General features: G+C 46.0%; 1 protein-coding gene across 1 annotated transcript; it reads left to right on the top strand.

Annotated features, from left to right (window-relative positions):
* Nucleotides 1–22395: 22395 nt before the first annotated feature.
* Nucleotides 22396–22809, top strand: LOC308330869 (signal recognition particle 19 kDa protein-like; the record flags this gene model as incomplete). Its single annotated transcript, XM_080785943.1, has 1 exon — nucleotides 22396–22809. The coding sequence occupies one exon, from the start codon at nucleotides 22396–22398 to the stop codon at nucleotides 22807–22809; it is 414 nt and encodes a 137-aa protein (XP_080642069.1).
* Between the last annotated feature and the right edge of the window lie 2892 nt (nucleotides 22810–25701).

The following is a 25701-nucleotide window of genomic DNA, read 5'->3' as shown; positions in this document are numbered from 1 at the left end:
AGCAGAGACCTTCAAATCTCTGCCATTGCTTGTTATGATCTAAGATGATTTTTGAAGTAAAGAAAGTAAAGTAAGTAAAATCCTGAATGCATTTAATTCTGAGTGTACAAATGTGTGAACCTGTTTGCTGTTGTGCACTTAAAGGGGAATACCACTCATTTTCAACATTTTACTGTCATTACTATACCTTAGAGTTGTTGTGTGGAAATAACAAAACAGTCCCCCCCATTCTGTGTTGCCTGGAACTGGAGGTCTGAGAAAAATCAGCAAGTACATCTTTGTGATGTCACTGAGATGATTAAATGACGTAGTAAAATGTTGAAAATAAGTGGTATTCCCCTTTAAGCACAGAGGATAAGAGACCTTGGCCGTAAAACTGCTGGCATGCTTTGTGATCTAAAATGTTTTACCCACCACCACAAAATAACACTGTGGAATCCTTAAGTGTCAAAGCCCGGTACATAGTAGTGGTTCCGAGGGTGGGCAAATTTAAGCCCAACCCAAGTTTCATGTTCCCTGGGTCTACCAAAGCTTTTTTCAGGCAGTAGCCTATACAACCAGTAGACTTGTCACAAGGCCTACTGTATAGCGGCTATAGCCTACCTTACACTACATTTAACATTTATCAATGTGAGAGACTGCACCTCCAACCAATCTGCAATTATTTTGAGAGAAACATCAAGGCCAGTGGTTCTGGTTCTCAAAGAGGGGTCCATCGGCAGGGACCAGCAGCAGTCCATGGCCCCCCCAAGAACTCCAGGGGGTCCCCAGCAAAAGTATAGCTTGTATACTATGTTTATCTTGTTTTTTTAACCCATTTTGACCTGAGATCAGATTCTAAAAATGTCTTCTAAATGACAGTTTTCTGAAAAAGCTGTCAGTCGTTATTTGATTTTTCAAAAATAGCAGACCTACAAGCTCGTAGCGCTGCACCGAGTGCCGCGCTACGAGCTTATACTGTAGATCTGCTATTTTTCAATAGAATACATTTTCAACTGAGGGTCAGCGGCCAAACACAATTCAATTTGTAGGTCCTAGACTTGAAATGGTTTGAGAAACACTATACTGCTCAAGGCTTCTGTGTGTGTTTTTTTTGTCTCGTAAGGGGCTTTCAGAACACAACAGAAATGTTTATAATGCTCCTACACAAGTAGGCCCATTTAACGTTCATCGAGAGATCATTTAATGTTCAAGTGTTACGCCCTCAGCAGCTCATATAGTATTTCCTTTTTCATTCAATCAAAGGCATGCGCGTGCATATGTGTGTGCATGCGCGTATGAATGTGTGAACGCGCACGTGCGCCTAGCCCTAGAGAGAATAGAACAACAGAACAAAAGAAAAGCGTTTAGTGATACTAACAGTGTGGGTGGACAAAGTACTCAACCCCACAGTACTTGAGTCACAGTATGGTCAAATTGTGACCATAAAGTGAAAGTGGTCTGTCACACTTTAAGTAAGTAATTAAGTACTCCATTACTTTAAGTATTCAAAAGTAATTTTAGACAGCACATTTTCTTAGTATGTCAATGCATTGCTGTAAAAGATTGTTAGGCCTACAGTTTTTCCCCAAAATAATTTAAGATTTTACAAAAATATTCAAAAAACATTAATAATAGTGAACATAGCAGATCTACAATTGATTGATTGATTGAAATATTTATTAACAGTTTGTAGAATTACAGTACATTTCAAGCACAAACTCAATACAAAGACTGTTAACTGTGAGTGGACGACCCAATTAAGCATTACACTTGTTTACACTTCTATGTAGTTAAAAAACAGAACAGGAATTCATCATATAGGAAGCCAAAAGGGAAAAGATACATATACAGTGAGGGGAAAAGGGGGGGCCGGTGGGGGGGATTCAGATTTTACAGAGGCCATTTTCGAATTGCAGCCATCCGTAGGTGCCCTTTGAGAGCGGTTTTGAAGGAGTCAAGGGATTCACATGTCTTAATGACTGTTGGTAGGGCGTTCCACATTTTGGTGGCATAGGAGCGAAAAGCTCAAAGAATACATCCCGACATGTAGTGAGTTGTAGATCACTATTCACTATTTGAAATAGAGCTTAAGCGGCTAATTCATTATAATGTAAATATTTTGTCTAAAGTACGATATTTGTCTTTGAAATGTAGGGGAGTGAATCGAAAAATACATAATACTCAAGTACAGGTACATAAAATGTACTTAATTACAGTACTCTAAATGTATACTTCATTACTGTCCACCACTGATTGATACTGCCGTATTGGCGGGTACAGGACTAACACATCCTTCACTGTTATTAAGAGGAGGGGTCATGTCATGTGTGTTGAATAAAATAAATCAAAGGCACATAAAGCACAGCGCCTAGAGATATACACTTGGAAAAAGAAAAGTGCCCACATCTAAGTAGGAATTTGATTTGTGTCGTTTTGGGGATGTATACTTTTCGAGTCAGAGCAACGGAAGTGCTCAGATATGTAAAAACTAAAAAGTCATGTTACGTATGTGAGTGTTGATAGATAGATGACACAATGCAAAATTATCATTTCATGGAGGTTGTTGAAGAGAGAATTGTACATTCTAGCTCTTATTTTGTTTTTTTTGTAAATGAACGCCCTACTTGATCATACTACAGCGTCACACAAGAGTAGCAGATCTGCAAGCTGGAAACGTGACATGAAGTGACACTGTTGAGCTTGTCGATCTGCTGCTTTTGCTATTTTTGAATCCCGAAAACAGATTTGGACATATGAGGTTTTCACCCCGAAAGAGAGGCGGTTTCCAGTTTGAAAACCTGAACTGCTTGCATTGCGAGGCTATACTGTCCATCAAATGTCGTGGCTTAAGATGATTGATTTGGCATGTAGTATAATAAATAACCTCACCCCCACCCCATTGTCCTTAAAAAAAACCTTGTGGAACACAAGAATCAACGAGGAGAGAAAAACTATTATCAAAACAATTGTAAAATTGCAAAAATAGTAGTCTAATTCTATTAGTCTGAGCGACTCTGCTAAGCAGACCTTGGCCTGAAAAACATTGAAGACCCTGCTCTACACCAAATATACAAGTTTGCTTTTTAAATAAACCAAAGTCGATCTACAAACTTGGTTACAACACGTGTTCCAACACGTTGTTGTGAGCTTGTAGCTCTACTACATACGCCCAAATGTTCACCTCAGAATAGGGTTCAGAGAGATCATCATCGGCTCTATGTACAGATTTGAAGCATGACTGGATTCCACTTGAAGTTAAGATCTAAAAAGATGGGGGGGGGATACAGCCATTTCCCATAATTACATGTTCCCTACTAGCAAAGGGATCGGGTAGCATCTAATGGTGCAGCAGAGACGATGTCGCAGGGGCCCCTAAGATAAGCATGATTTCACTTGAGGATAAAAGAAGACAGAGAGAGAGAGAGAGAGAGAGAGAGAGAGAGAGAGAGAGAAGAGGCAGGTGCTGTTTGAGAAACAGTGGATGAGTTAATGAGGATGTCACAAGATAGGTTCTACGGTGGGCAGAGGTGTGTGGGCAGGCAGCCATGGTGCCATGTACCTTTAACACTGTTCATTTAGGCCTGTTTCTCATTTACTGCCAGTGCAAAAGAAACATGCATTGAGAAATTAAGTGAGAATTTTAAAATCTTTGTTTCCAAAAATAAAGACAAAAACCATTAGACTATACTTATAGTATAAAAATGCCTTCTAAATGAGTAGTTCTCAAACTTCTTTGTGCCAGAACCCACTAAATGATTTGTACTGACCCCCCATCTGAAAATGTTTTGTGCCAGGGAACCCCAGAAGAGCCGATTTGTCGTGTTTCAAACACTTTCAAGATTTTTCCAAAAAAAAAAGAAGACGTGCTGTGAGCTTGTATCTGCTATTTTTGAGAACCACTGTTCTAAATCCTAAGAGTTTTCTGAAAAATACATTTTTGTCATAGAAAGAAAGATGCTTTCCCGGTTTTAATGGGTTCATCAATCTGTGAAGACGTGCGTCAAGTTGTTGCACTTTCACTAATTGCTGTCCTTTAGTCAGATTAATGACTGGTACTTTCCTATCATTAGTACCACAGTCAGTCTGGGTCTCCTCCTCCTGACTTAGTATATCTTTGATTATGTGCCATCAGAATGCATGACTTCTAAACATAGACATAAACTCCACTTAAGTCTTTAAAACACTGTCTGTCCTTATTCAGCGATTACTTAGCTAACATTCACAGGTGTCTGGTACAGCTGTTAACGGTGTCACAAGCGCTGTATTCATCTCTTGTTTTTTTGTTTTTTCCCCCCTGATACAAATATAGGTTAAAGCAGTGATGGAAGAACTACTCAGATTTTTTACTTACAAGTAAAAGTATCCTGGAAAATAGTCTGTTACATGTAGGCCTACAAGTTTGCTATAATCAACTTTTAATGTAGTAAAAGTACAAAAGCTCTGGCATCAAAATGTACTTAAAGTACCAAAAGTAAAAGTACTCGTTATGCAGATGGTCCCATTTCACAAGTTTTCAAATGTCTAAAAATCTGTTGAAAATAGCAGATCTACAAGCTCACAAGCTGTGAGCTTGTAGATCGGAAAATGCCAAAGTAAAGTAAAGTGGTTTTGTAATAATCTAAATCAAGCTCACCTTGGCTGGTAACCCAGTCTAGCAGTGTGCCGCGGGTTCGACTCCCGATCCCGACAGCCTTCACTGCATGTCACCCCCCCATCTCTCCCCCCATTTCCTGTCAGCCTACTGTCTGGATGTCATCTTGAATGAGATTTAAAAGGGAGTAGTTATGTAATCAAAACCAGCTGTATTGGAGGAACGCGCAGTGATGGGAATCAACCAGGTGGATGAAATCATGATTATTTTTTATCCATGCAGGCCTCGACACGTCATCACGCATCACATTTTCGTTCAAGGAAGTAATTCAAATTTGACTTTTATGGACTTTTGATATAAAAATCACACCTGTGTGAAGTGAGGGGCGCTAATATATTAAAGTCTAACTCATGTTGATTAGTAGCCCCAATATGTTCCCTCGGTTAAACGAGCGTTTAAATCGGTTGTGTAGCAGCTACAGCTTTTCAACTTCCTTGAAAAGCTTTAGCGCCTCCCCGGCACCTCCCCTGGTCGAATATAGAATTACATTTTCCAACTGACTTCCGTTCACTCGACACGCACGCGCACACACGCAACTTCCTTGATAAACATGGAAGTGGCTGACTAAACAACCGATTTAAACACTCGTTTAACCGTTTAAACTTGGATTTTCTTGTCCGTTCCTAAGTTTAAATTAGTTTAGCACGTAAGTAGCCCTTCACTTTTTGGATTTATTGTGCAGAAAAGAGTAAGAAGTGTTCCTTTTGGAAACCAAGCACCGTTTCTGAACCGCGGTGAGAGCTGCCATGGGTGTGACCTCATCTCGGAGCTACAGAATTAGCGTAGGGACTGAGGGAACATATTGGGGCTAGTTGGTTAGGTGATGTAATGGTGATGTAAAACAAACGGTGCCAACACATACTGTACATTAAACGCCATTAACAATAAAGAGACAATATGACGTAATGAGGCACATTATGACGTAAATTTTCCCTTCATTGTCAATGCGTTTATAAAACAAACATTGAACTAAAGACAAACATTAAACCTGTGTATAGGAGGACCAAGCGCCCCTCAAAAATAGTATACACAAAGATGGACATTTTCCCATTGTTTTGGCATAGACTGTATGCCCATATGATAACCACGGATATGCTCTAAAAGTGTGAAAAACTAATTTTTCCATTTCCCTATACGTCTTTAAGTACAGTACTTGAGTAAATGTACTTATACCACCCTGGCCTTGGGGTAAAGCAACATAGCTCCTTGCATGGTGAAGCAGCCGGGGGGGACTCCCAGCCGCGGTCATTTCAAGCTTTTATCAGCGGTCCGCCTGTCAATCAGACGAGACAATGGGGGACAGTGAAGAGGACACGGGCGCGGACAGAGGCCCATTCACTGGGCGGTGGACATCAACACGTACTCCCACCGTCACAGGAGACACAGAGATGGGAAGGAGACTGAGGGAGTCCAGACCTCCACTTAAAGACGGGACCCTGAGTGCATATTCTGGATGTCTGTCTGTGTATGGATGTTACACGGCCATTATCGGGACACGGGACACTTGAGATGGACTTGGGAGTGTGCAGAGGAGGGGGTTCATCCTTCCTCTTTTTGAAGAGCTCTTTGAGAGGCATTGCTGGCATGAGGATGAGGGGGGTAGGGTGGGGGGGACGGGTGCTGACCGGATTCCCATGTGACAGGCGGATGGACACGTTAATGTGCATTGACGAGTTGTTTGTCTGTAACCTTCTTTTTTTTCTGCTTCACCGAGCTCCAAGCAGTAAAAGAGATTGTCGATCTTGATGGGACAGGCTGGTTACTAAAGGGTACTGTAATTATTTTTAGATATTGATACAGTGAAGACAGCAAACAAAGAGAGGCTCAGGAATCGAATCACGACTCACTGTGAGGCTGCATTAGAGACTATGTGGTATGTGCCTTGACCACTAGGCCACCACAAGCGCCCCAAGTGTGCTGTAATTTGACTAAACTTTTAATTTTTCAAAGTGTCAGACATGGAAGGAGACTCTCAGGGTCCAGACCTGAGGTGGCCGCCATAGCTGAGTGTGGAGTAAAGAGAGGCCATCTGGGAAACAGAAGGTCATCGGTTCGGTTCCCACCTCATTCCTTCCTCAAGTTCTTCCAGAGGGCTGTATTAATAGCGCCCACTGCTCCCAATACTAGGACAATGTACTATACTTTGCAAATATACAGCGACAGGAGTGGGGATCATGAAACTATATTATATTATTAAATTCCATATTCCAAAAAAAGAAAGAAAAATCATAGTAATTTGACATAGATTGTCAACACTCTTAAAGGAGTAGTTCACCCAAAGAAATACTTATTTACACACCCGTGAAGCCATGATTTTTTGTTTTTGTCACATTCATGAGCAAATAATAGGAGACTCAATCAAATTATTGTCTTAGAAAAGCGACAAAAAGCCTCCATTAAGAAAAACTGAATGAACTCAATTTAGCTGCCTTTACAATGAATATGACATTTCTTTTGCCCTTTTGTTTTAGAATTAAACGTGTGTATGTGTATGTGTGTGTGTGTGTGTGTGTGTGTGTGTGTGTGTGTGTGTGTGTGTGTGTAATTTGCCAATGTTTTTGTCTGAAGTGCAGACATATTTCTCCGCCCTGCAAGTGTTTTGTCCACACATCAGAGTGTTTCTGCAGTCAGGAGGGCCGCAGGGCGCAGGGGGGCTACAGCACAGCCGACACCACTAGCCATGTCTGTCAACACTCTTAAATGCTGAGCGTGTCTGAGCTAAATGCAACCCTCTGTATCCCAAACACTGAAAGATATACATTTGCTCACCCTCTCTTTGATCTGTCCGTCACGTCAAAATGATAGACGCAGGGGTAGGCAACGGTAGGTACGGGACGGGTACCACTGGCACAGGGGAGGGAGGAGGTAGCCTACTTTGGCCAGACTGATAACGTGTTTTCACTCACGCTTCCTCCCCAGTATCAGGAGGTGTGAGTGAATTCACTCACGTTTATGTCTGGCCTTTGCCAGGCTACAGGGAAGGGTGATCATTGGCACACTGGTATAAGTGTTAGAGAGAGGATTTTTCTTTTAAAATAAAATATCAATGAAATTAAGTCACTCTCACATCTGTATGCAAATTACTACTGAAACTCTGAACTCTGACTGCGGAGGGAGTCTGGGTGATATGTGGGGTTATTGCTCCGAGTGAGTCTAATGATCAATTACATGAATGTCCTGATGTGAAAGAAAGCATTAATGAATCATTAAATAATAAAATATAAAGGTTGGATCTGTCATGGTGTCATGTTGATATGGCACACTGACTATCCAGAAAAGAATGACATTTCATGTCAAAAAGTGTGTGTAAATTATTAGGATGACAATGCAGTGCAAAAAGGACGTCCTGTTGTATTATGTTCAAAGACAGGGTTTTGCTGTAGCTCAGCAGCCCTGACAGTTACAAGAAGTATTGGCCTCTGCTAGTAGTATGCATTCTGTCTGAGTCACATGCAGTGGTGGAAAGTATACCTACGTACATAAGTAGCCAAGTACTGTACAATTTTGAGCTATTTCTTTTTCTTCACTGTTCTATTGTTGTTGTACTTGAAATGTACTGTAATTCTGCAAACTGTTAATAAATCAATCAATCAATCAATTAATTAAAAAAATCTATATTTCTACTTCTACTCCACTTCATCTAAGAGATAAATATATTTTTTAGCACATAAAAGCAAATCTAACGTATTGTGCAGGAGTTTAGAAGCCTAGAGGCAGAGAATTTCCTCATTTTTGTAGAATCAAACGTATACATATTATTGTTATTTGACCAGTAATACATTCAAGAGATATACATAAAAAAACACCTCCCCACAAACCTACACCTACAATAATGTACTTTCTTGCTCCAATTATTTGAAAACTGTAATTATACTTTGTAGATTTGTGTCATTATAACATAATTAAACAACTTCAGCCCTATGTATCAACTTTGACTATTTGAAAATATATACATAATGATAACTTGTGAAATGGGACATTCCGCACTACTTTAAGGCTACTTTTGATACTTTGCGCATATTTAGATGCCGTTTGTACTTTTACTCAAGTAAATTTTGATTACCAGACTTTTGTTTCTACATTGCAGTATTCATACTTTTACTTAAGTAAAAAGTACTTATTCCACCACAAGCCACATGCCCCTCCCCCTGACCCAATCACCCCCAACGTTTTCAGACAGACTGCAGTCTTAAATAAAGCCGAAATTCCAAACATAATCTTAAAACAGGAGCAAGTTGAACTCTCCTCTCATCATCATGGAGAGAGTTGCACTTTCATGTCTTAATGAGCTTGCCAGACCTCAGGAACATCATGGGAGAGTTGTCTGTCGGAGATCAAGAGCTGAAGAGGCCAAACAAATAATGACCCCCAGCCCCACACCCCTCCCAAACTGTGATTGGTACGAGCCACCTGTCTCATGACCAAGATCAGAAGTAAGGTTCATGCCACCCTTTGGTCCCCAACGGGGGGAGCTTAGTCTGTGGCCGGGAATTTATGCCCATGTAGGGGACATCAAAGGGATTTTTGGGCGACGCATGATGAGAGGTAGAGAAAGGCACGCACGCACGTCTCACACATGCACACACACACACACACACACACACACACACACACACACACACACACACACACACACACACACACACACACACACACACAGATATAAGGATGATATCACCCATTGAATCATCAATGATCAAAGTAAATAGACAAATACAGGGTTTACCTAACACTCAAGATTATGTTTATAGAAATCATGTGAGGAGATTTGTGACCTGGAACAATATCTCCCATTTGCCACAAGATCCAGTCCTGATAAATGGCTGTGTATCAACTCAGAGGTCATCTCAGAGGTCATCAGGAGTCAACCACTAAGGGTTTGATTAGAGCACAGCAGTGACATGGGTATCCTTTGCGGTTTTTGGGCAAATAGGCAATTGTGATGGCTATTGTATGGGTATTTATATGAAACCTTATGACAACCAACCCAAATCCTAATCCTACATGCACACACGTCGCACGCATGTGGAAAAACATACTGGAAACGGAAAAGATTGAAGTAATTCTGCTGCAGGGTGCACTTTATCTATCAGCAATCATTAGTAGAAAAATGAGCCCTACCTACAATACTATCACTTCGCCTGAATTCCAACTCCTATAAAAGAGATGGACTGCCTCATCCTGCCATTAGAAACGCAGATGGCAACTCATCCTTAATCCCTCAACACAACACACTCCCTCCTTCATTTTTCAATCATCTGTAAAAATGAGGACACGCTGCAAATCCGTCCTCTAGTCCAGCGTTCCTGAACATCAAAAGCTTGAAGAGGGACAAAATGTACCCTCTGAGTCTTAGAAGAGGCCGATGCCACACCCACCCTACCTATCGTCACTGTCAGGCAGTAACCCCTCATCTCCATATTTTAACTTTTAGTTTTTTCGTAAATTAACACCCTACCAACAGCGTCACACAAAGCATCAGTACAAGCTTGAAACGTGGCGTGAAGTGGCATCTTTTGAGCTTCTGGATATACTTTTGCTGTTTTTGAATTTGAAACCTGGAAAGTAGCAGTTTTGGACATAAGAGGTTTCGCCCGACAGAGACGCTATGTTTTCTCTGCCCCTCATGTCATCCTGTTACCGTTTTCTCACACCAACAGCAGCAACATCCCACGTTCATTACTACTCAGACTTTTGGACCGATTCAATACTTTATTAGTCGGAAAATGTAAACAGCATGTGGCAGACATAAGGATAACAAAGAAAAGTCCTGGGGACTTGTTTCCATTGTGGTCCTATGTATTCAGTTAATCAACATCCGAATGGAATGTGGTTCAGAAACTTTTCTTGAAATCATCAAAAATTCACGGTCCAACCACTGGCGGCTGTCGTGTTAAGCGGTCAGATGGGTGGGCCACTTGGCATTGATTTAAGGATCGATTGTGTTACGGCTTGGATCAATGGAACTAACATACAATATTGTTAATACATTCCTATTTATCGGTATCACAATGACAACATTTATTTATTTATGTCATTATTATCATTAAAATCTTAGTGTTTTGCCAATTATTTGGGGCCCACTAGCAACTGCCCGCAGGTTGGGAATTGAATCGCTGCGATATCTAATTTAGATTGGGAGGTGCGGGACCAGCAGTCTGCCGTCACCCAGGCGGATGCGTGCACGCGACTTCGCCCTTTAGGGCGTCTTGGCTGATTGTTTCATGTCAAGGACCCCCAAATTAATATGCGTTTGTCCACCGACCACCATCTAAAATATTTTGTGCCAGTGAGACCCGTACCAAATTTGTGTTTGGGTTAATGTTTAAAAATGTCTTCCAAATATTCCACATTTTATTTCAAGAGCTGATGTACAAGATGTGACGCGTTGTGAACGTGTAGATCAGCTATTTTCAAATAGCCAATGTACAGGTTTTTTGATGGCCTGCTTTAAGATAACAGCATGGCCTTCCAGAAGAAGACCTGCCACAATGACAGGACAGCTAAGCAGGTTGACTTGACAGGGCCTAACAGGCTGACGTCTGCCACATGCAGGCCTGGAGAGATGAAGAAGTGTTTTCCTTTCGTCCCCAGCCGTCCCCAAGCATAAAGGACACCACCAGCGCCCCCCCCAGAAATGAAAGCCTTCCTTGGGGAAGAGGTGCCGACGGGCCTTGACCCCTCTATACTGGAACCCTTCTGGTCTCCATTCTTCTCCAAAGGCCTGAGATCAAAGGATCACCCCTGATGACTAATCCAGACACCATGTGTTCACACCTGGCAAAGGCAGAGCGGCCATGCACGGACAGTATAGGGAAGACCTGTAAAACTTGATCAAACATGCTAGTCCCGTTGACGTTGACTGATGTTCAGCTGTAAAGCTCTGACAACATGTGAGTTGAATTCTTCCTGCCTATATTTCACAGGAAAACTCATATGTGTTAGTCATGCACCCCGAAAGAGCAAGGATATGCATAGTTACAGTATACAGCCCTGGCTGCAACAGGATACCACATTCACACGTTCACCCTATAATAGATCACACTACAGAGCCAAGAATCAACGCATCATAAAATATACCATTATCCAGTGCTGTAGTCTAGGTTTATAAACAATACATTAGTTGTTTATATATCATAAACAAGCAGAAAACATCAGGTTGCCTGGCAACACAACACATTGCTTTTGCAACAACACGTCAATCAGACGGTTTAAGTTTGCATGGTTTGAAAGACAACACCTGCCTGCCACAAATGGAATTTTATACATTAGAGATATTTTGTAAAATCGCTTAGGCTATATAATGTTTTGAATCAGGCTTTGGTGTTGAGCTGTGAATACTTTTCTATACTTTGCTAAAAAATCAGGAGCAGGAGCAGGAGCTAGGCCAACATTAAAATGAAAGAGCACTGACCTATGCCATTATCATCAATAATGCATGAAGGAGGTACAGAATATTCATATTCAGACCAGTACAGTTTAGTTATAACCAGTCATGCATGTAGTGGGCCTGCACTCTACACAGAAGACATGCATTTTATACAGACATGGATCCAACTGTATGCGCAGCATTAAATTAATGAATGGGTTATAGCCCATCGTTTTTTGAATTTTTTTCTTTATCCTGGTTTTTCATCATTTTTGACCATGGGCTATAGCCCATACCGTACGGCATATTATAGCACGCCGTTTTTCATCATTTTTGAGGATTTAAAAAAAAATGGTTATAGCCCATAATTTTTAGATTTATTTTATTTTATTTTTAATTCTCGTTTTTCATAATTTTCAACTATCCCACTGAGCAATATCCGGCTATTAGAACATGCCGTAATCATCGTCTCTAAACTATCTCCCCCTGGCCAGCCGGGGCACCTGATGGATGGGAAAGGAACTGGTCGGAATAACGTGTTCCTTCCACGCGCTACGTCCGGCCGGGGAAACTCTCCCCTGTCAGGTGAAAAGAAGCAGCTTGGACTCCTCATGCATAGAAGTTAGCATGAGGTCAGTCCGCTAAAAGCTGCCGATCTACAATCACGAAGAGCCACGTTGTTGCGAGTTTGTAGAATCGTAGCCAAGTATAATATAGGGCTTTCAACAAAAACAAGTGAGCATCAAGCTTTGACACAACTATGTGTTCATCTGATAGTCTAAAACAGCTACACCAAACATCATGGCTTAGTTTAGTTTAGACCTTTTTTACCCTGTCTCTTCTTTGTTAGGGCTTCCGTTTGGGGATTGGCCTTTCTTTGAAGCAGAAGCTTAACAACTCGAGGGCTAAGATCCCCTTTTACATGCTACAGCGTTGGGAGCTCTCTCTGAAACAGTGCGGCCAATTAGCATGTTTGAACTCTGACCTCAAACTGGAATGTTTATCCTTGATTGAATGTTGCTATGTCAATACTGGACAATGAGCCATGATGGCTACAGGAAACCTAAGTGCAATTACTCTGGTGCACTCTTCCGTTTCTGATTAATTTATTCGTGCACCTCCAGATGTCCTGATTCTCAGAACTATAGTTTGGAAACGCCCGTCCGAACCCCGACATCAGAAGGAGTAGCCTATGTATTGCGCTTTACGCATGTGGAGGCACACGCTAGCCCTCCCAGTTATTTTAAACTCCTTCACTCAGTGAATCGCCCTATGGGGGAGTGCCATCTCTGGCATGAACACACAGAATTAAACCATATACTTCACGAACAATTTCATTGGTCGGGACTTCTACCCGCCCATGGCATGATCACCCCTCCCACCGGGGTGATGACGTTCCTCTCATGCCACACGGGTCATTCCGATTGTCTTCTGCTTGCTGAACGCACGTTAAGCCACGCTACCTGTTTGTATTTACCTGTTGAAACCGTATCTCACCAAGACGGGCCATCGGCTTGTACCAAGAGATTCACAGTGTTCTGCAAACCCTCCGGTAGCCCTCTTCACGACGACACGTCTCTTGCAAAAGACCACGTAAGTGTTTACCGGCCGCTGAGAAGCGTAACAAAGGTCTTGTGCAGTGTAGAGTTGTTAGCCTGCTAGCCAGCTGCCTCCTCCGGTCGTTAGCTCTAGCTAGCGGCCCTCCTCGGCTAGCCTTAGCTCGGTGGTGCAGCGCCGAGAGACGCCACTTAGCCTCGCTAGTACACAACGTTAGCCTCCTCCCGCGCCGTAAGACCGGGCTGTCTGCTAGCTTGCACTCGCATACACAACGAGCCTTAGACGCGGCCCTGCCTTGTTAGCTTGACGCCGAAAGACACTAGCTAACTCGCCGCTACGCTCCGCGCCGCTGGATACACATCGCCGACGCGCCCGACCTTGTTTACTTGCCGCCGAAAGACGTTAGTTTACTCGCCGCCGAGGCTACTCTCCGCCTCCGACATTTTACACGCTCCCGCGGTAAAGACCGGAGTGCATCTTCCAGGCCATCGCCGAAAGACGAGGCCTCACCACTGGGTTTATTAGTGTAAACAATAACCCACTTGACCCACGTGACGACCCGCGGATAGTGACCACTTTCTAGTAGTCACTGAAGTAACTCTGGTTGTTTACTTTCCCCGAAAGTTACGAAAGTAACCCGGGTTCTAGTAATTTGAATTTTTTTGGGAAATTTTCAAAAAAATTGGTTTTCTCTGCTATCTTGAGTGTTTGTGTAAACTCCACTCTAGTTAACATGGATACTGCTAGGTTACGAAAGTAACCCAGGTTCTAGTAATTTCTCTGCTATTTTTGAGTGCTCTGTGTAAACTCCACTCTAACTAGCAAGAGCCTGTGGTTGGTTTGTTTTCTCTGCTATCTTGAGTGTTTGTGAAAACTCCACTCTAGTTAACATGGATACTGACAAGAACCCAGCATCCACTAGCGCCAAGGCTAGTAGCTTAGCAGCTACTCCACAGAGGGTCTGTCTCCACAGGTCATGCTCCAACCTTCTGGCTGTAGATGACCTCCACACAAGCTGTGCCTTTGCCTGGACTTCTTCGCCAGGCCATCCCTGCTCCTGGCTTCTGTCCATGCTGTCTTCCCCTTTCCTTCCGGCGGAAGCAGAGGCGTCTTCAGCGGGTTGAGGTCCGCATCGCCCACGGCGATGCCAACTTGGACGACCCGGGTTTTGATCTGAGAACACATTCTCCACTCTGACCCAGCGCCCCAATACAGGGGCTCGTCCTAAGCCTACATCCACCGCCACCGGACAGGCAGCAGCCTGCACCTGGAGCCAGGGGGATGGGCACAACTACGCTCCGGCTAAGAAGGTACCTAAGCCCGCTGAAAAAACGGGCTCCAACCTTATAACTTAAAAGAGAAGTGCTTCTACAATATCTTGGACTGCGGGTTCCTTCTTCAAGCTACACCAACACCCAAGATGGCCTGCAGGGGTGACGACAGCTCTAGTTGACTCGCCGCCGAAGCTACTCTCCGCCTCCGGCCTTTTACACGCTCCCGCAGTAAAAAAACGGAGCGCAATTTGCCAGGCCATCGCCAAGAGACGAGGCCTCACCACTGGGCTTATTAGTGTAAACAATAACCTACGTGACAACACGCAGACAGTGACTACGGTCCTAGTAGTTACGAAAGTAACTCTAGTTCTAGTACTCTCCCTGCTAGGTTACGAAAGGTTCGTAACCAGGTTCTAGTAATTTCTCTGCTATTTTTGAGTGCTCTGTGTAAACTCCACTCTAACTAGCAAGAGCCTGCGGGTGGTTTGTTTTCTCTGCTATCTTGAGTGTTTGTGAAAACTCCACTCTAGTTGGCATGGATACTAACAAGAACCCAGCCCCCACCGCCTCGTCCTCTCTCTCCAGACCCCTCAACCTTGACGCGTCTCGGAGACACCATGACGAGTCCTTCCTGGGCTCCTCCCCTGCCAAGAAGGCGGCTCGGACCGCCAACAACAAGCTCCACACGCTCTTCACCACACTGGTAAACAGACCTGTGGAGCCAGACCCAAGACATCAGCCAGGCCTCGCCGGCTGGCTCTTGGTGCTGCTCTCCCTCCAGCGGGATCTCGTCAGCCCACCAACGAGGCTCCTTCGAGCCGGGTGGTTGCGACAACGGGATGTCGGATGCAGTCCTAGGCCTCCACCGACGACTACCGCTACTACTACCTCACGCAGCGGCCAAAGGCACGAGTCTCACTCGACGTGGTTCCCCAGCGACCCTCGACTACCGACTGCTTCCCTCAACATTACAGGTATGTACATTGTGAAGCTAGGTTTGTTTAGCTTTTAGCTAACTTTTTCGAGGTCGGGAGTAGCAACCTCGTCGGATGGCCGATGCCACCCTAGCTGCTTAGCATTCTAGATAGGCTGTTTTCAAGGTGGATGACGGACAACGAGCTCCTCCAAGAGCTCCCTCCGTGGACGTGAGGGACAAACGTCCCCCATGCCCCGCTGACAAACCCCGCCGCCCTCCAGCAGCCGCGCCGCCGCCCTCCACGGGGGAGACGCACCCTGACGTCTTCCCCCATCAAACCCGCCTCAGGGCTTGCGCTGGGCGTAGTAGTCTCGGACTGCACTCCCAAGCCGCCCCACAAGAGGTTGAGGCTCATGGCACGGGTTCCCGCCATGTCCGGGCCCATGGCCCTGTGCGACCACGCGCTCCCCTGGCGATGGAGAACCCCCTTGCACGTCGCCTGACACAGTGGGAACTGTGCGGAGCGTCTTCTTGGGTTCTCCGCTCCATAGCGAGAGGTTACAGGCTCCGGTTCGCTATGAGGCCCCCTGCATTCGGAGAAGCCCTCTACTCCGAGGCACACGGCGAAGCGGGTCAGATTCTCCAGCAGGAGATCAACTCTGTCCTGTTTCTGTAATGAAGGCTTTGCCCAAAAAACAGAAACAACAACAATATCGGGGGGGCATGAGCTCGCTGTGGAGGGAAACCCCTGGGTTTCCCGACACAATGAGACTGGACCTATTTCCGGTGCCGAGTGCACCCGTTTCGACGGGCACACTCGTCACGAGCCGGACGGGTCATGCCCAATTTTTCTCTCGTCCAGGGAGCTCCACTGCCACAGTGGAGGCTCCCATGGCCACAGAGAACCCTCTGGCTCGATGCCGACCGCAGTGGGAACTGTGCGGAGCATCCCCCTGGGTCCTACGCACCATAGCGAAGGGCTACAGGCTCCAGTTTGCTATGAGACCACCCGCTTTCGCAGAAGTCCTCTTCTCCGAAGCTCGTGGGCAAGCGGCAGAAGTGCTCCAGACAGAGATTCAGTCCCTGCTGGAGAAGAAGGCCGTCAGAGAGGTACCATTGACTCAGAGTCGCAGCGGTTTTTACTCCCGCTACTTCCTGGTCAAGAAAAAAGGGGGGGGGCTACGTCCGATACTGGACCTACGGGCTCTCAATCGGTACCTCAAGACCTTCAACTTCAAAATGCTGACGGCCAAGTCCCTCGTACGTTCCATACGTCCAAACGACTGGTTCACGTCGATAGACCTGAAAGACGCCTATTTTCATATTCCCATTTACCCACCTCACAGGAAATTCCTGAGGTTCGGTTTCAAGGGGAGAGTGTACGAGTACACTGTCCTCCCCTTTGGGATGTCCCTGAGCCCCAGGGTCTTTGTGAAATGCACGAGGCAGCGATTGCCCCGCTGCGGCGTCTGGGTCTCCGCGTAGCGAGCTACATCGACGATTGGCTATTAAGCGCGGACTCTGCATGAGAGGCGATGCGGAACACCACTCAAGTGGTGCTCCACATGACCTCCCTGGGGTTCACCATCAATCACGAGAAGAGTGTTCTGGTACCCACAAGGTCGATAGACTTCATAGGCATAGCACTGGATTCAGTCTCCTACACGGCTCGACTGAGCCAAGCGAGGATGGACGCTTTCCTACAGTGCGTGACGCTGTTCAGGACGGGACAGAGGGTCCCCTTCCGAACCTGCCTAAGGATGGCCGGGCTCATGGCGTTGGCCATCTCCCTAGTACGGCTGGGCAGGCTATACATGAGACCTTTCCAGAGATGGATAAGGTCCCTAGGTGTGCCCACCAGGTGCCTGTCACGGCGAGTGACGGTATCTGCAGGCTGTGTACTCGCCCTGAAGTGGTGGTCGAACAGAGTTGTCCTGGTGGAGGGTGTTCCCCTGGGACAGACCCTTACCAGGAAGATCGTCACCACGGACGCCAGCATGTCGGGGTGGGGGGCCACCCACGACGGCAGGACGGCCAGAGGAGTGTGGCACGGAGCCATGAGGCGTGCACACATCAACTATCTGGAGCTCCTGGCGGTCTTCCTTGCCCTGCGGCACTTCAAACCGTTTATCCAGGGGTGTCACGTTCTGGTTCGAACCGACAACACCATGACAATGTGCTATATCAACAAGCAGGGAGGGCTCAAATCCCTGCGCCTGCACACGTTGGCACACAGGCTACTGACATGGTGCCACGAGCATCTGCTGTCGATCACGGCCTGCCATGTCCCAGGACTCCTGAACACAGGAGCCGACCTGTTGTCCAGAGGCCCACTCCGCTACCACGAGTGGTCGCTGCACAAGGAAGTAGCAGCTCAGATATGGGCCAGATACGGCACGCCGGTGGCGGACCTGTTCGCGTCGGAAGAGAACACGAAGTGTCAGTACTTCTTCTCCCTGACAGGGTCCCCGTCTCTGGGCATGGATGCGTTGGCGCACCCTTGGCCGAGGGGCCTGCTTTATGCATTCCCTCCTCTGCCCCTGATCCCCCCCCGCCCTGGCCAGGGTGAGGACTCAGGGCCTATGCATGCTACTGGTGGCCCCGGCTTGGGGGTCTTGGAGGTCGGACATAGTCCCACTCCTGTACGACCAGCCCTGGCAGCTCCCGCTGCGGAGGGACCTGCTCACCCAAGCGGGGCAGGATATCTTCCATCCACGTCCACAGGACCTGGACCTCTGGGTCTGGCCCGTGAGGGGCTGAACCTGGATGCCGAAGGCCTGCCCCCGAACGTCATCACGACGATTCTAGGGGCGAGAGCCCCGTCTACTAGACAACGATACAACACGGCCTGGACCGTGTTCGAACGTTGGTGTGCGGCCAGACCTGTACGGGTTATCCCGTTTCAGGCTTCGGTGAGGCACATTCTGACCTTCTTGCAGGAATTCCTGGACAGAGGTCTAGGCCAATCCTCTGTGGAGGTCAACCTGGCGGCCATTTCGGCGTGCCACGTGGGGGTAGACGGCAAGACAGTAGGTGAGAACCTGCTAGTCCGTCGTTTCATGGCGGGCGTTAGGCGAGCCTTTCCAGTTTCCAGATCTCTGGTCCCATCATGGGACCTGACTCTGGTACTGGACGCCCTCTCACAGGGCCCCTTCGAGCCACTGGGGACAGTGGACTTGAAGTTCCTCACACTAAAGACTGCTCTGCTGGTCGCTTTGACGACTGCGAAGCGAGCCAGCGACATACATGCGCTTTCGGTCAACCCGAGCTGCATGAGATTCAGCGGGAACGACTCTAGAGTCTCTATTAGGCCGGTCGATCTGATGGCATTTCACCCGCCACCTTTCTCCTCTGTGGAGGAGAGGAGGTTGAATTGCCTATGCCCGGTCAGAGCGCTGAGACACTATGTGGACAGAACTGCTCCTTTCAGGAATGGGGATCAATTGTTCGTGTCATGGGGTTCCCAAAGTAAGGGAAAACCGATAACGAAGGTAAGACTTTCACAGTGGATTGTGGAAGCCATTCGTTTGGCATATGCAGAGAGAGGAGTGGAGCCCCCAGGGGGCTTGAGGGCTCACTCTACTAGGGGTATGTCTGCATCCTGGGCGCTCACTAAGGGTGTCCCCATTCAGGATGTTTGTACGGCGGCGAGCTGGTCGCCCCCCTCGACTTTCGCCGAATAACTTGGATGTGGTGCCGTCTGCAATGGCTCATGCCGTTTTAGACGTCGCTTCCTGGGTTGGCCGTCACGGGTAAAAAGCCTGTGACGTTGGTTGGGACTTGTTCAACTGGTAGGTAGCTATACGGGAGTTTATATTTCCCCATAGGGCGATTCACTGAGTGAAGGAGTTTAAAATAACTATAGGTTACTTTAGTAACCCCAGTTATTTAAACGACTGAGCGAGGTGAATCGCCCGAAAGACTACCCTTCTGACTTAACTAAGCAGAAGCCAATCTGGTTAACATGGAATGACCCGTGTGGCATGAGAGGAACGTCATCACCCCGGTGGGAGGGGTGATCATGCCATGGGCGGGTAGAAGTCCCGACCAATGAAATTGTTCGTGAAGTATATGGTTTAATTCTGTGTGTTCATGCCAGAGATGGCACTCCCCCATAGGGCGATTCACCTCGCTCAGTCGTTTAAATAACTGGGGTTACTAAAGTAACCTATAGTTCCTCTCCCTGCAGGTGCCCTGACCAATCGGTATGAGTGGCTAGTGGCAGCAACTATTAAGAGATCGACCTCCCCGCCCGGCTTTCCACCCTCCAACACGCCTACTTGTGTCCGTTGGGGGTGCCCGGGTCAAGCCGGAGACTCCGTGGACGATTCAAACCCAACCTGCTGGCTGGTGCTGCAGCCAGTTAATGCTCTCTGACCATGGGTTTGAGTTTGGACATGCCTCCCCTCATGTCTGCTCTCACTTTCCTGTCTATACACTCCCTGATATTTAACCACTTAAACCCTATATAGCCTATTTGTTGACAGGAGTCCAGACTGAAATCTATGCATTGGCATCTTCTTCCCTTGACCATAATAACCACTCTGAAACGGACTTGAGTCAGTACAGTAGGCTACACAACAAATCTTTGTCAAAATCTAGATCTGCATAGGGATGCTGAGCTTCAAGTGGTTAAACAGCATGCAATTCCAGTGTATACTTGAAGACCATTGCCTTACTGTAAAATGTCAAAGCTATTCAACATCTTCAAAGCGACACATCCTCCTCTTTCTCCTAGAAATGTTTGGAAGGAAATGGAGCTAGTGAGTAACTGGCAGCAGGAGCAGAAAGCAGACAGACATGGGGTTGTCCAACTGGGTCTTTATGAGGGCAGATTCCTAACAAAGTAAAAAAAGAATGAAGAGCAGACACACACGCACATGCACAACATGCCTTTTCTATATATAGAAATGTGAAGTGAGCAGTGGCTCAAGCTCAGTTTTGACTTAATAGAATGTTCGCCAAAAAAAATACGGTCATACCTCTGGACACACATAGCTGTGCATACTGTAGGTGCACAATGTGTGCACCTACCCAAGCCTTCCCGTGTCCGAAGCGGTCGAGGCACTGCTCAAAAAGAAGAAAAACTAAAAAAGCAGATCACAGCTTGTAGATCTGCTATTTTCACTACTTTGGATCCGAGGCAAACGTCTAATTTCTCTTTTGGGTATTGAGCAAAAAAGTTTGGGAACCACTGCACTATACATCCAATTGTTTATGCAAACGTTTTGCCTATTTTGACATATGCCCAGAATAGAGATACCAGGGATCAGGTTAATGGAACCATGACTTCCTCCCTCTTCCCTGGTATTGTCTGTAGCTACTATACTTTACAGTGTTGCTACATTATCTAGGGTGTCACTATGAATGCACACTAACCAGTAGTTAGCGAACATTAGGGTTGAAAGAGAGAGGTGGTGGGATGACTGACGCAGGGCCCTCGGGGACCTTATTTCAGGATATGAGTGGCTGTTGTTTTGACAGCTCCGTCAACACCTGCTTCACGCTACACGCAAGGGCCCCTGGGTGCAGGTGAGCCCCTGCTGGCTCTAACTCTCACTGGATACGGGTGTGTTATGGTAGCCGGCAACGGAAGTGGTCCGGGTCCCATCCATCACAACTAGCCATGCTAATCTATCACGCAAGCTCTCCACTTGTGAGCCGGGTTCCAAAACACACTGAAGAGAAAAGAAAGTAAATGAGAAAAAAAGGTGCTCCTCGTAGCACTGGTCTCCACTCTCCGCCAGGCCAGGTAACAAGGTTATCGTCATTTGGACAAAATCTGTATGGCAAAAAGTGTGCCTTGAAGAAAATACGAAATGGTGAAAGGGGGGGGGGGGGGGGGGGAGTGCTTAGTTGCGCCAGCCGACATGAAGGATAACAATAAGTGTGCCACTGCAGGCACACTTTGATGCATCATTTATTAATTTTGCACAGCCACTAAATTCAGACTACATGCAATGCTTTGAACGTCGGCAAAATCGTTCACACCTATCGGCCGGAGATGCACTCCAACCCCCCCGTCAATAATTTAATCCACGCTACAAGCCTGTATAACAGTAGTAATGGATGAATGTGTTCGACACTAACTGAGTAGGCTAAGGCTATGGACCAGAGCGGGTTACATCCCTACCTGTTTTCTCTGCACCATTTAAGGCCTTTTCCAAATGTTAAAATGTAAAAGACCAATATTATTATGAAGAAAACAAGATGGTAAGACAGCTAAAACAAATAGAATAAAGTTTACCTTCAGAAAAAGCGTTGTTTATGGCTTTTGAATGTAGGTCTTTTAACAGTCTTTTTTTAACAGTCTTTTAATGTCTAAGGAGTGACATCACGTCAACACCACTAGGTCTGGAAAGGGGGCGTGGAAAGGGGGCAGGGAATGGCTGTGAGATAGGCCTGACGTCTGATCATGTGGTCATGGCAACACATACTGTACAGTGTACACAGACACGTCAGTTACATCCGCACTAGAGCAAAACGCTGCATGTCATCAATATTACGTCATAACACGTCAGAGCAGTTCTAGCGTATATAATTCCAGAGTGATCCAGATAAACATCACAGAAATATAATTTCCTGCTCGACGACAAGCACGTACATTCTACTAGGCCTACTGGCCTACTGAATAATAATAATAACAATGGCACATTTAACTACAAACGCCGCCGATAAAGACAGGTTCGTCTGCATCTACCCGGTGTACATCAACAGCAAGAAGAAGCGAGCGCAGGGTCGCCGGATCGCCACGGAGCGGGCCGTGGAGAATCCATCGTGCGCTGAAATCAGCGACGTGTTGTCGGCCGCCGGGATGAACATCTACGTGGAGAAGGACAAGATGCACCCGAGGGAGCAGGATGCCCAGTTCAGGGGCAGGGTCCGTGTTCAACTGAAGCGGGAGGACGGCAGCCTGTGTCAGGACAGGTTCTCCTCGCGGGACGACCTGATGTTCCACGTGGCGGAGAGGATCCCAAAGAGCAGAGCCCACCACAAGGGCAGCGAGCAAGGAGCGGTGGCGGCGGTGGCGGGGAAGGCCGGGAAGAAGAAGAGGAAGTAGAAATGTTTTAACCACCGGTTGAGTGGAGCCCACGGGGCCAGCTAGGCACTCCAATGTTGAAGCGCTGGGCCCTAGTGGTAAGAGGAAGGACTGCAGGCGGACCCGTGGATTCATGGCGAGGAAACCCCGTGCGGCTGAGCTTTCACATTGAGCGCTCGGTTGTGCGGAAGTGCGCCCAAAAAGGCGGAAATAGACGGTCCCTCCGGCGGCTTCAAAACGCCACTGAGCAACTTCCACTGACATGAATAGCGGAGGGGCGGAGCTTCGCGCCAGTTCAGTCTCTATACTTTTAATACTAAATAGCCAATCGACAAGCTCACAATGGTAAACACAATATGGATGCTGGGGCTTAAGTGGTTAAAGGCTCCAAGCAGGACATTACTGGAAGAATAGAACATTTAATTTAATTGAGCATATCAAATGGCAAACACAAATCCTGTAAAAAATAAAATCACACCCGGGGCGTGTGAAGTGAGGGGAGTAATTCTGCAAACTGTTAATAAATATTTCATTCAATCAATCAATCAATCTCATTCCGGCCAATCACAATTTGCGTCCTAACTTTTGTGTTTCTGTTTTATGCTACACTGGCCATTCATTTTCAATGGCATGTAATGTTTGTGTTAGGACAATGTTTGTGTTTACACACACCCTCAAAGCTGGACATCAAAAAAGATCTTAAGAACCATCTTCATACTCGCCGAGAGCGCCGCCGAGGACCTGAGGGTCGACGCCGGTCGGATCAGCTGTTGTCCAGATCAGCCGATCCGATCGAAATGCCCATAGATTAGATTAGGCATTATGAAGATCCGGTTGTCCAGAACTGCCAATCTGAGAGATGTGCCCATATATGGGTATACCCATATATGGGTATTGTCGGGGGCCTGCGCTGACAAGCCTGCGTGAGGGCCTACTGATGTCTAGTTACGCCACTGATGAAGTCGGTAGGATCAGATCTAAACATATAGCCTAGATAAAACCACAAATCCCATTTATGTCAATATAATACTCTGAAGTCATCAACTCTTCTAGACAATTGGACATGCCTGACATGAGGGCGTTTACTCTGGGTGGTTTACTCTAGCCTTCAGCCGTCCTCTTCCGGTCGTGTGTCTTTGTTTTTGAGGGGCGCAAGTTTAATGTTTGTCTTGTAAACGCCATTGACAATGAAGGGAAAATGTACGTCATAATGTGCCTCATTCCGTCATATTGTCTCTATATGTTAATGGTGTTTAATGTTTGTGTTGGCACCGTTTGTTTTACATCACCTTTACATCATCTAACTCATGTTGATCACAATCAACATGAGTTAGACTTTAATATATTAGCGCCCCTCACTTCACACAGGTGTGATTTTTTTCCCTACTAACAACAAACTACACTTAACGAGAGTTGCCGACATGGGTGGGCCATGTGTTTCCTACTTGCATCGTTCCCTAATAGGCCGAAGCCAACAACGGGCACCTACTAGAATGATTAGAAATTGCCCGATGGCATGACCCTTGCACTCCTTGAAGTACGGTAATACAGTTATCTTTCATCATCATAATCACCCTAATTTCATTTCAATTGATAACATGTTATCCATTGTTCCATAACTTTGTAAGAGAATGAGCAACCACCGCGAAAGCAACGGGTGATATTCTAAGGTTTTGTGGTTTCAATTTTGAGTCTCACAGGCAGCCGATAAAGTAGGCTACACACATTACGCTTGCACTACAGGCCTATATTCCTCCATTTTCTGGTGTGCGAATGAGAGCCACACAAAAATGTACATGAGCAAGCATGCAGCTACTGTAAAATAATTATGCAGACAAAATACTTTCATCGCGAGGACTGTGTTGGGGCTTAAATCACCAATATTATATATTTTTGAGGGCCGCTAGACCCTCCTATGCCCAGCTTTGAGTGTTTGTGTAAACGCAAACATTGAAGACAAAAGTGTGTAAATACAAACATTGAAGACAAAAGTGAGGACGCAAATTGTGATTGGCCAGATGATGTATGATGATACACAGGTGTGATTTCTAAGTAGAACGAAGTTTGCTTAGAGCACTGTTCTGCTTGTCAGTGATCAAGCTCCCTCCACCTGCCCAGCCTCCATCCCTGTGGCATTTAGCTCTTCAGTGTGTTGTATGGAAGTCTGTGGCGTGGCTGGCATTCTATCTGTGTGGGCGGGAACCCCTTTTGGTGTTAGCATTATGTTATGCTTTAGCTATTGAAAAATAGCAGATCTACAAGCTCATAGCACGGCACCGAGTGCTATTCTTGAAAAATCGAAGAACGACTGACATAGAAACATAGCTTTTTCAGAAAACTGTCATTTTCAAACAGAGTATGACCTTTAAGGGTTCAATGTTATGTCCATGTAATTTAATTTTTGTATCTTAGGCTGTGCTGCAGAGGATTTGTCATTTCAAATTCTGTGTTATGCTTGCTCGCGCAGATAAATCTGTGGTATCACTGGAGCAGAGTCACACTGCCAATTTTAATGCAATATTATTGAAATAAATGGTTTATCTTGACTATAGTGTCTTGACTTGACTTACCAAGGCTAAAGCCAGGACTGAGAAGGAAACTAATGACCAACAACTAATGATCCCCGAGGGCGGCGCACACTGCGGCTCACCGCTCAGAGAGATGGGTCAAATGAGGAGAACAAATCTCACTGCGGTAACGTGTGTGTGTGTGTGTGTGTGTGTGTGTGTGTGTGTGTGTGTGTGACTAATCATATGACTTTGACTTTGAAAACGTCAAAAAAAAAAAAAAAACTTGGCTTGTACACTGACAGAAAGGGTTATGGCTCTTAGAATGCAAAAATACATATTTATTTACAAAACATCTGTCTACTGAAGTAAGAAGCTGAAGTATGATAAAGTAGGGCATTCATTC

The sequence above is a fragment of the Protomyctophum bolini genome (assembly GCF_963924005.1).
Source record: "Protomyctophum bolini genome assembly, chromosome: 16".
NCBI lineage: Eukaryota > Metazoa > Chordata > Actinopteri > Myctophiformes > Myctophidae > Protomyctophum > Protomyctophum bolini.
The sequence above is the reverse complement of the archived record's forward strand: the minus strand, read 5'-3'. Positions and strand labels throughout refer to the sequence as shown.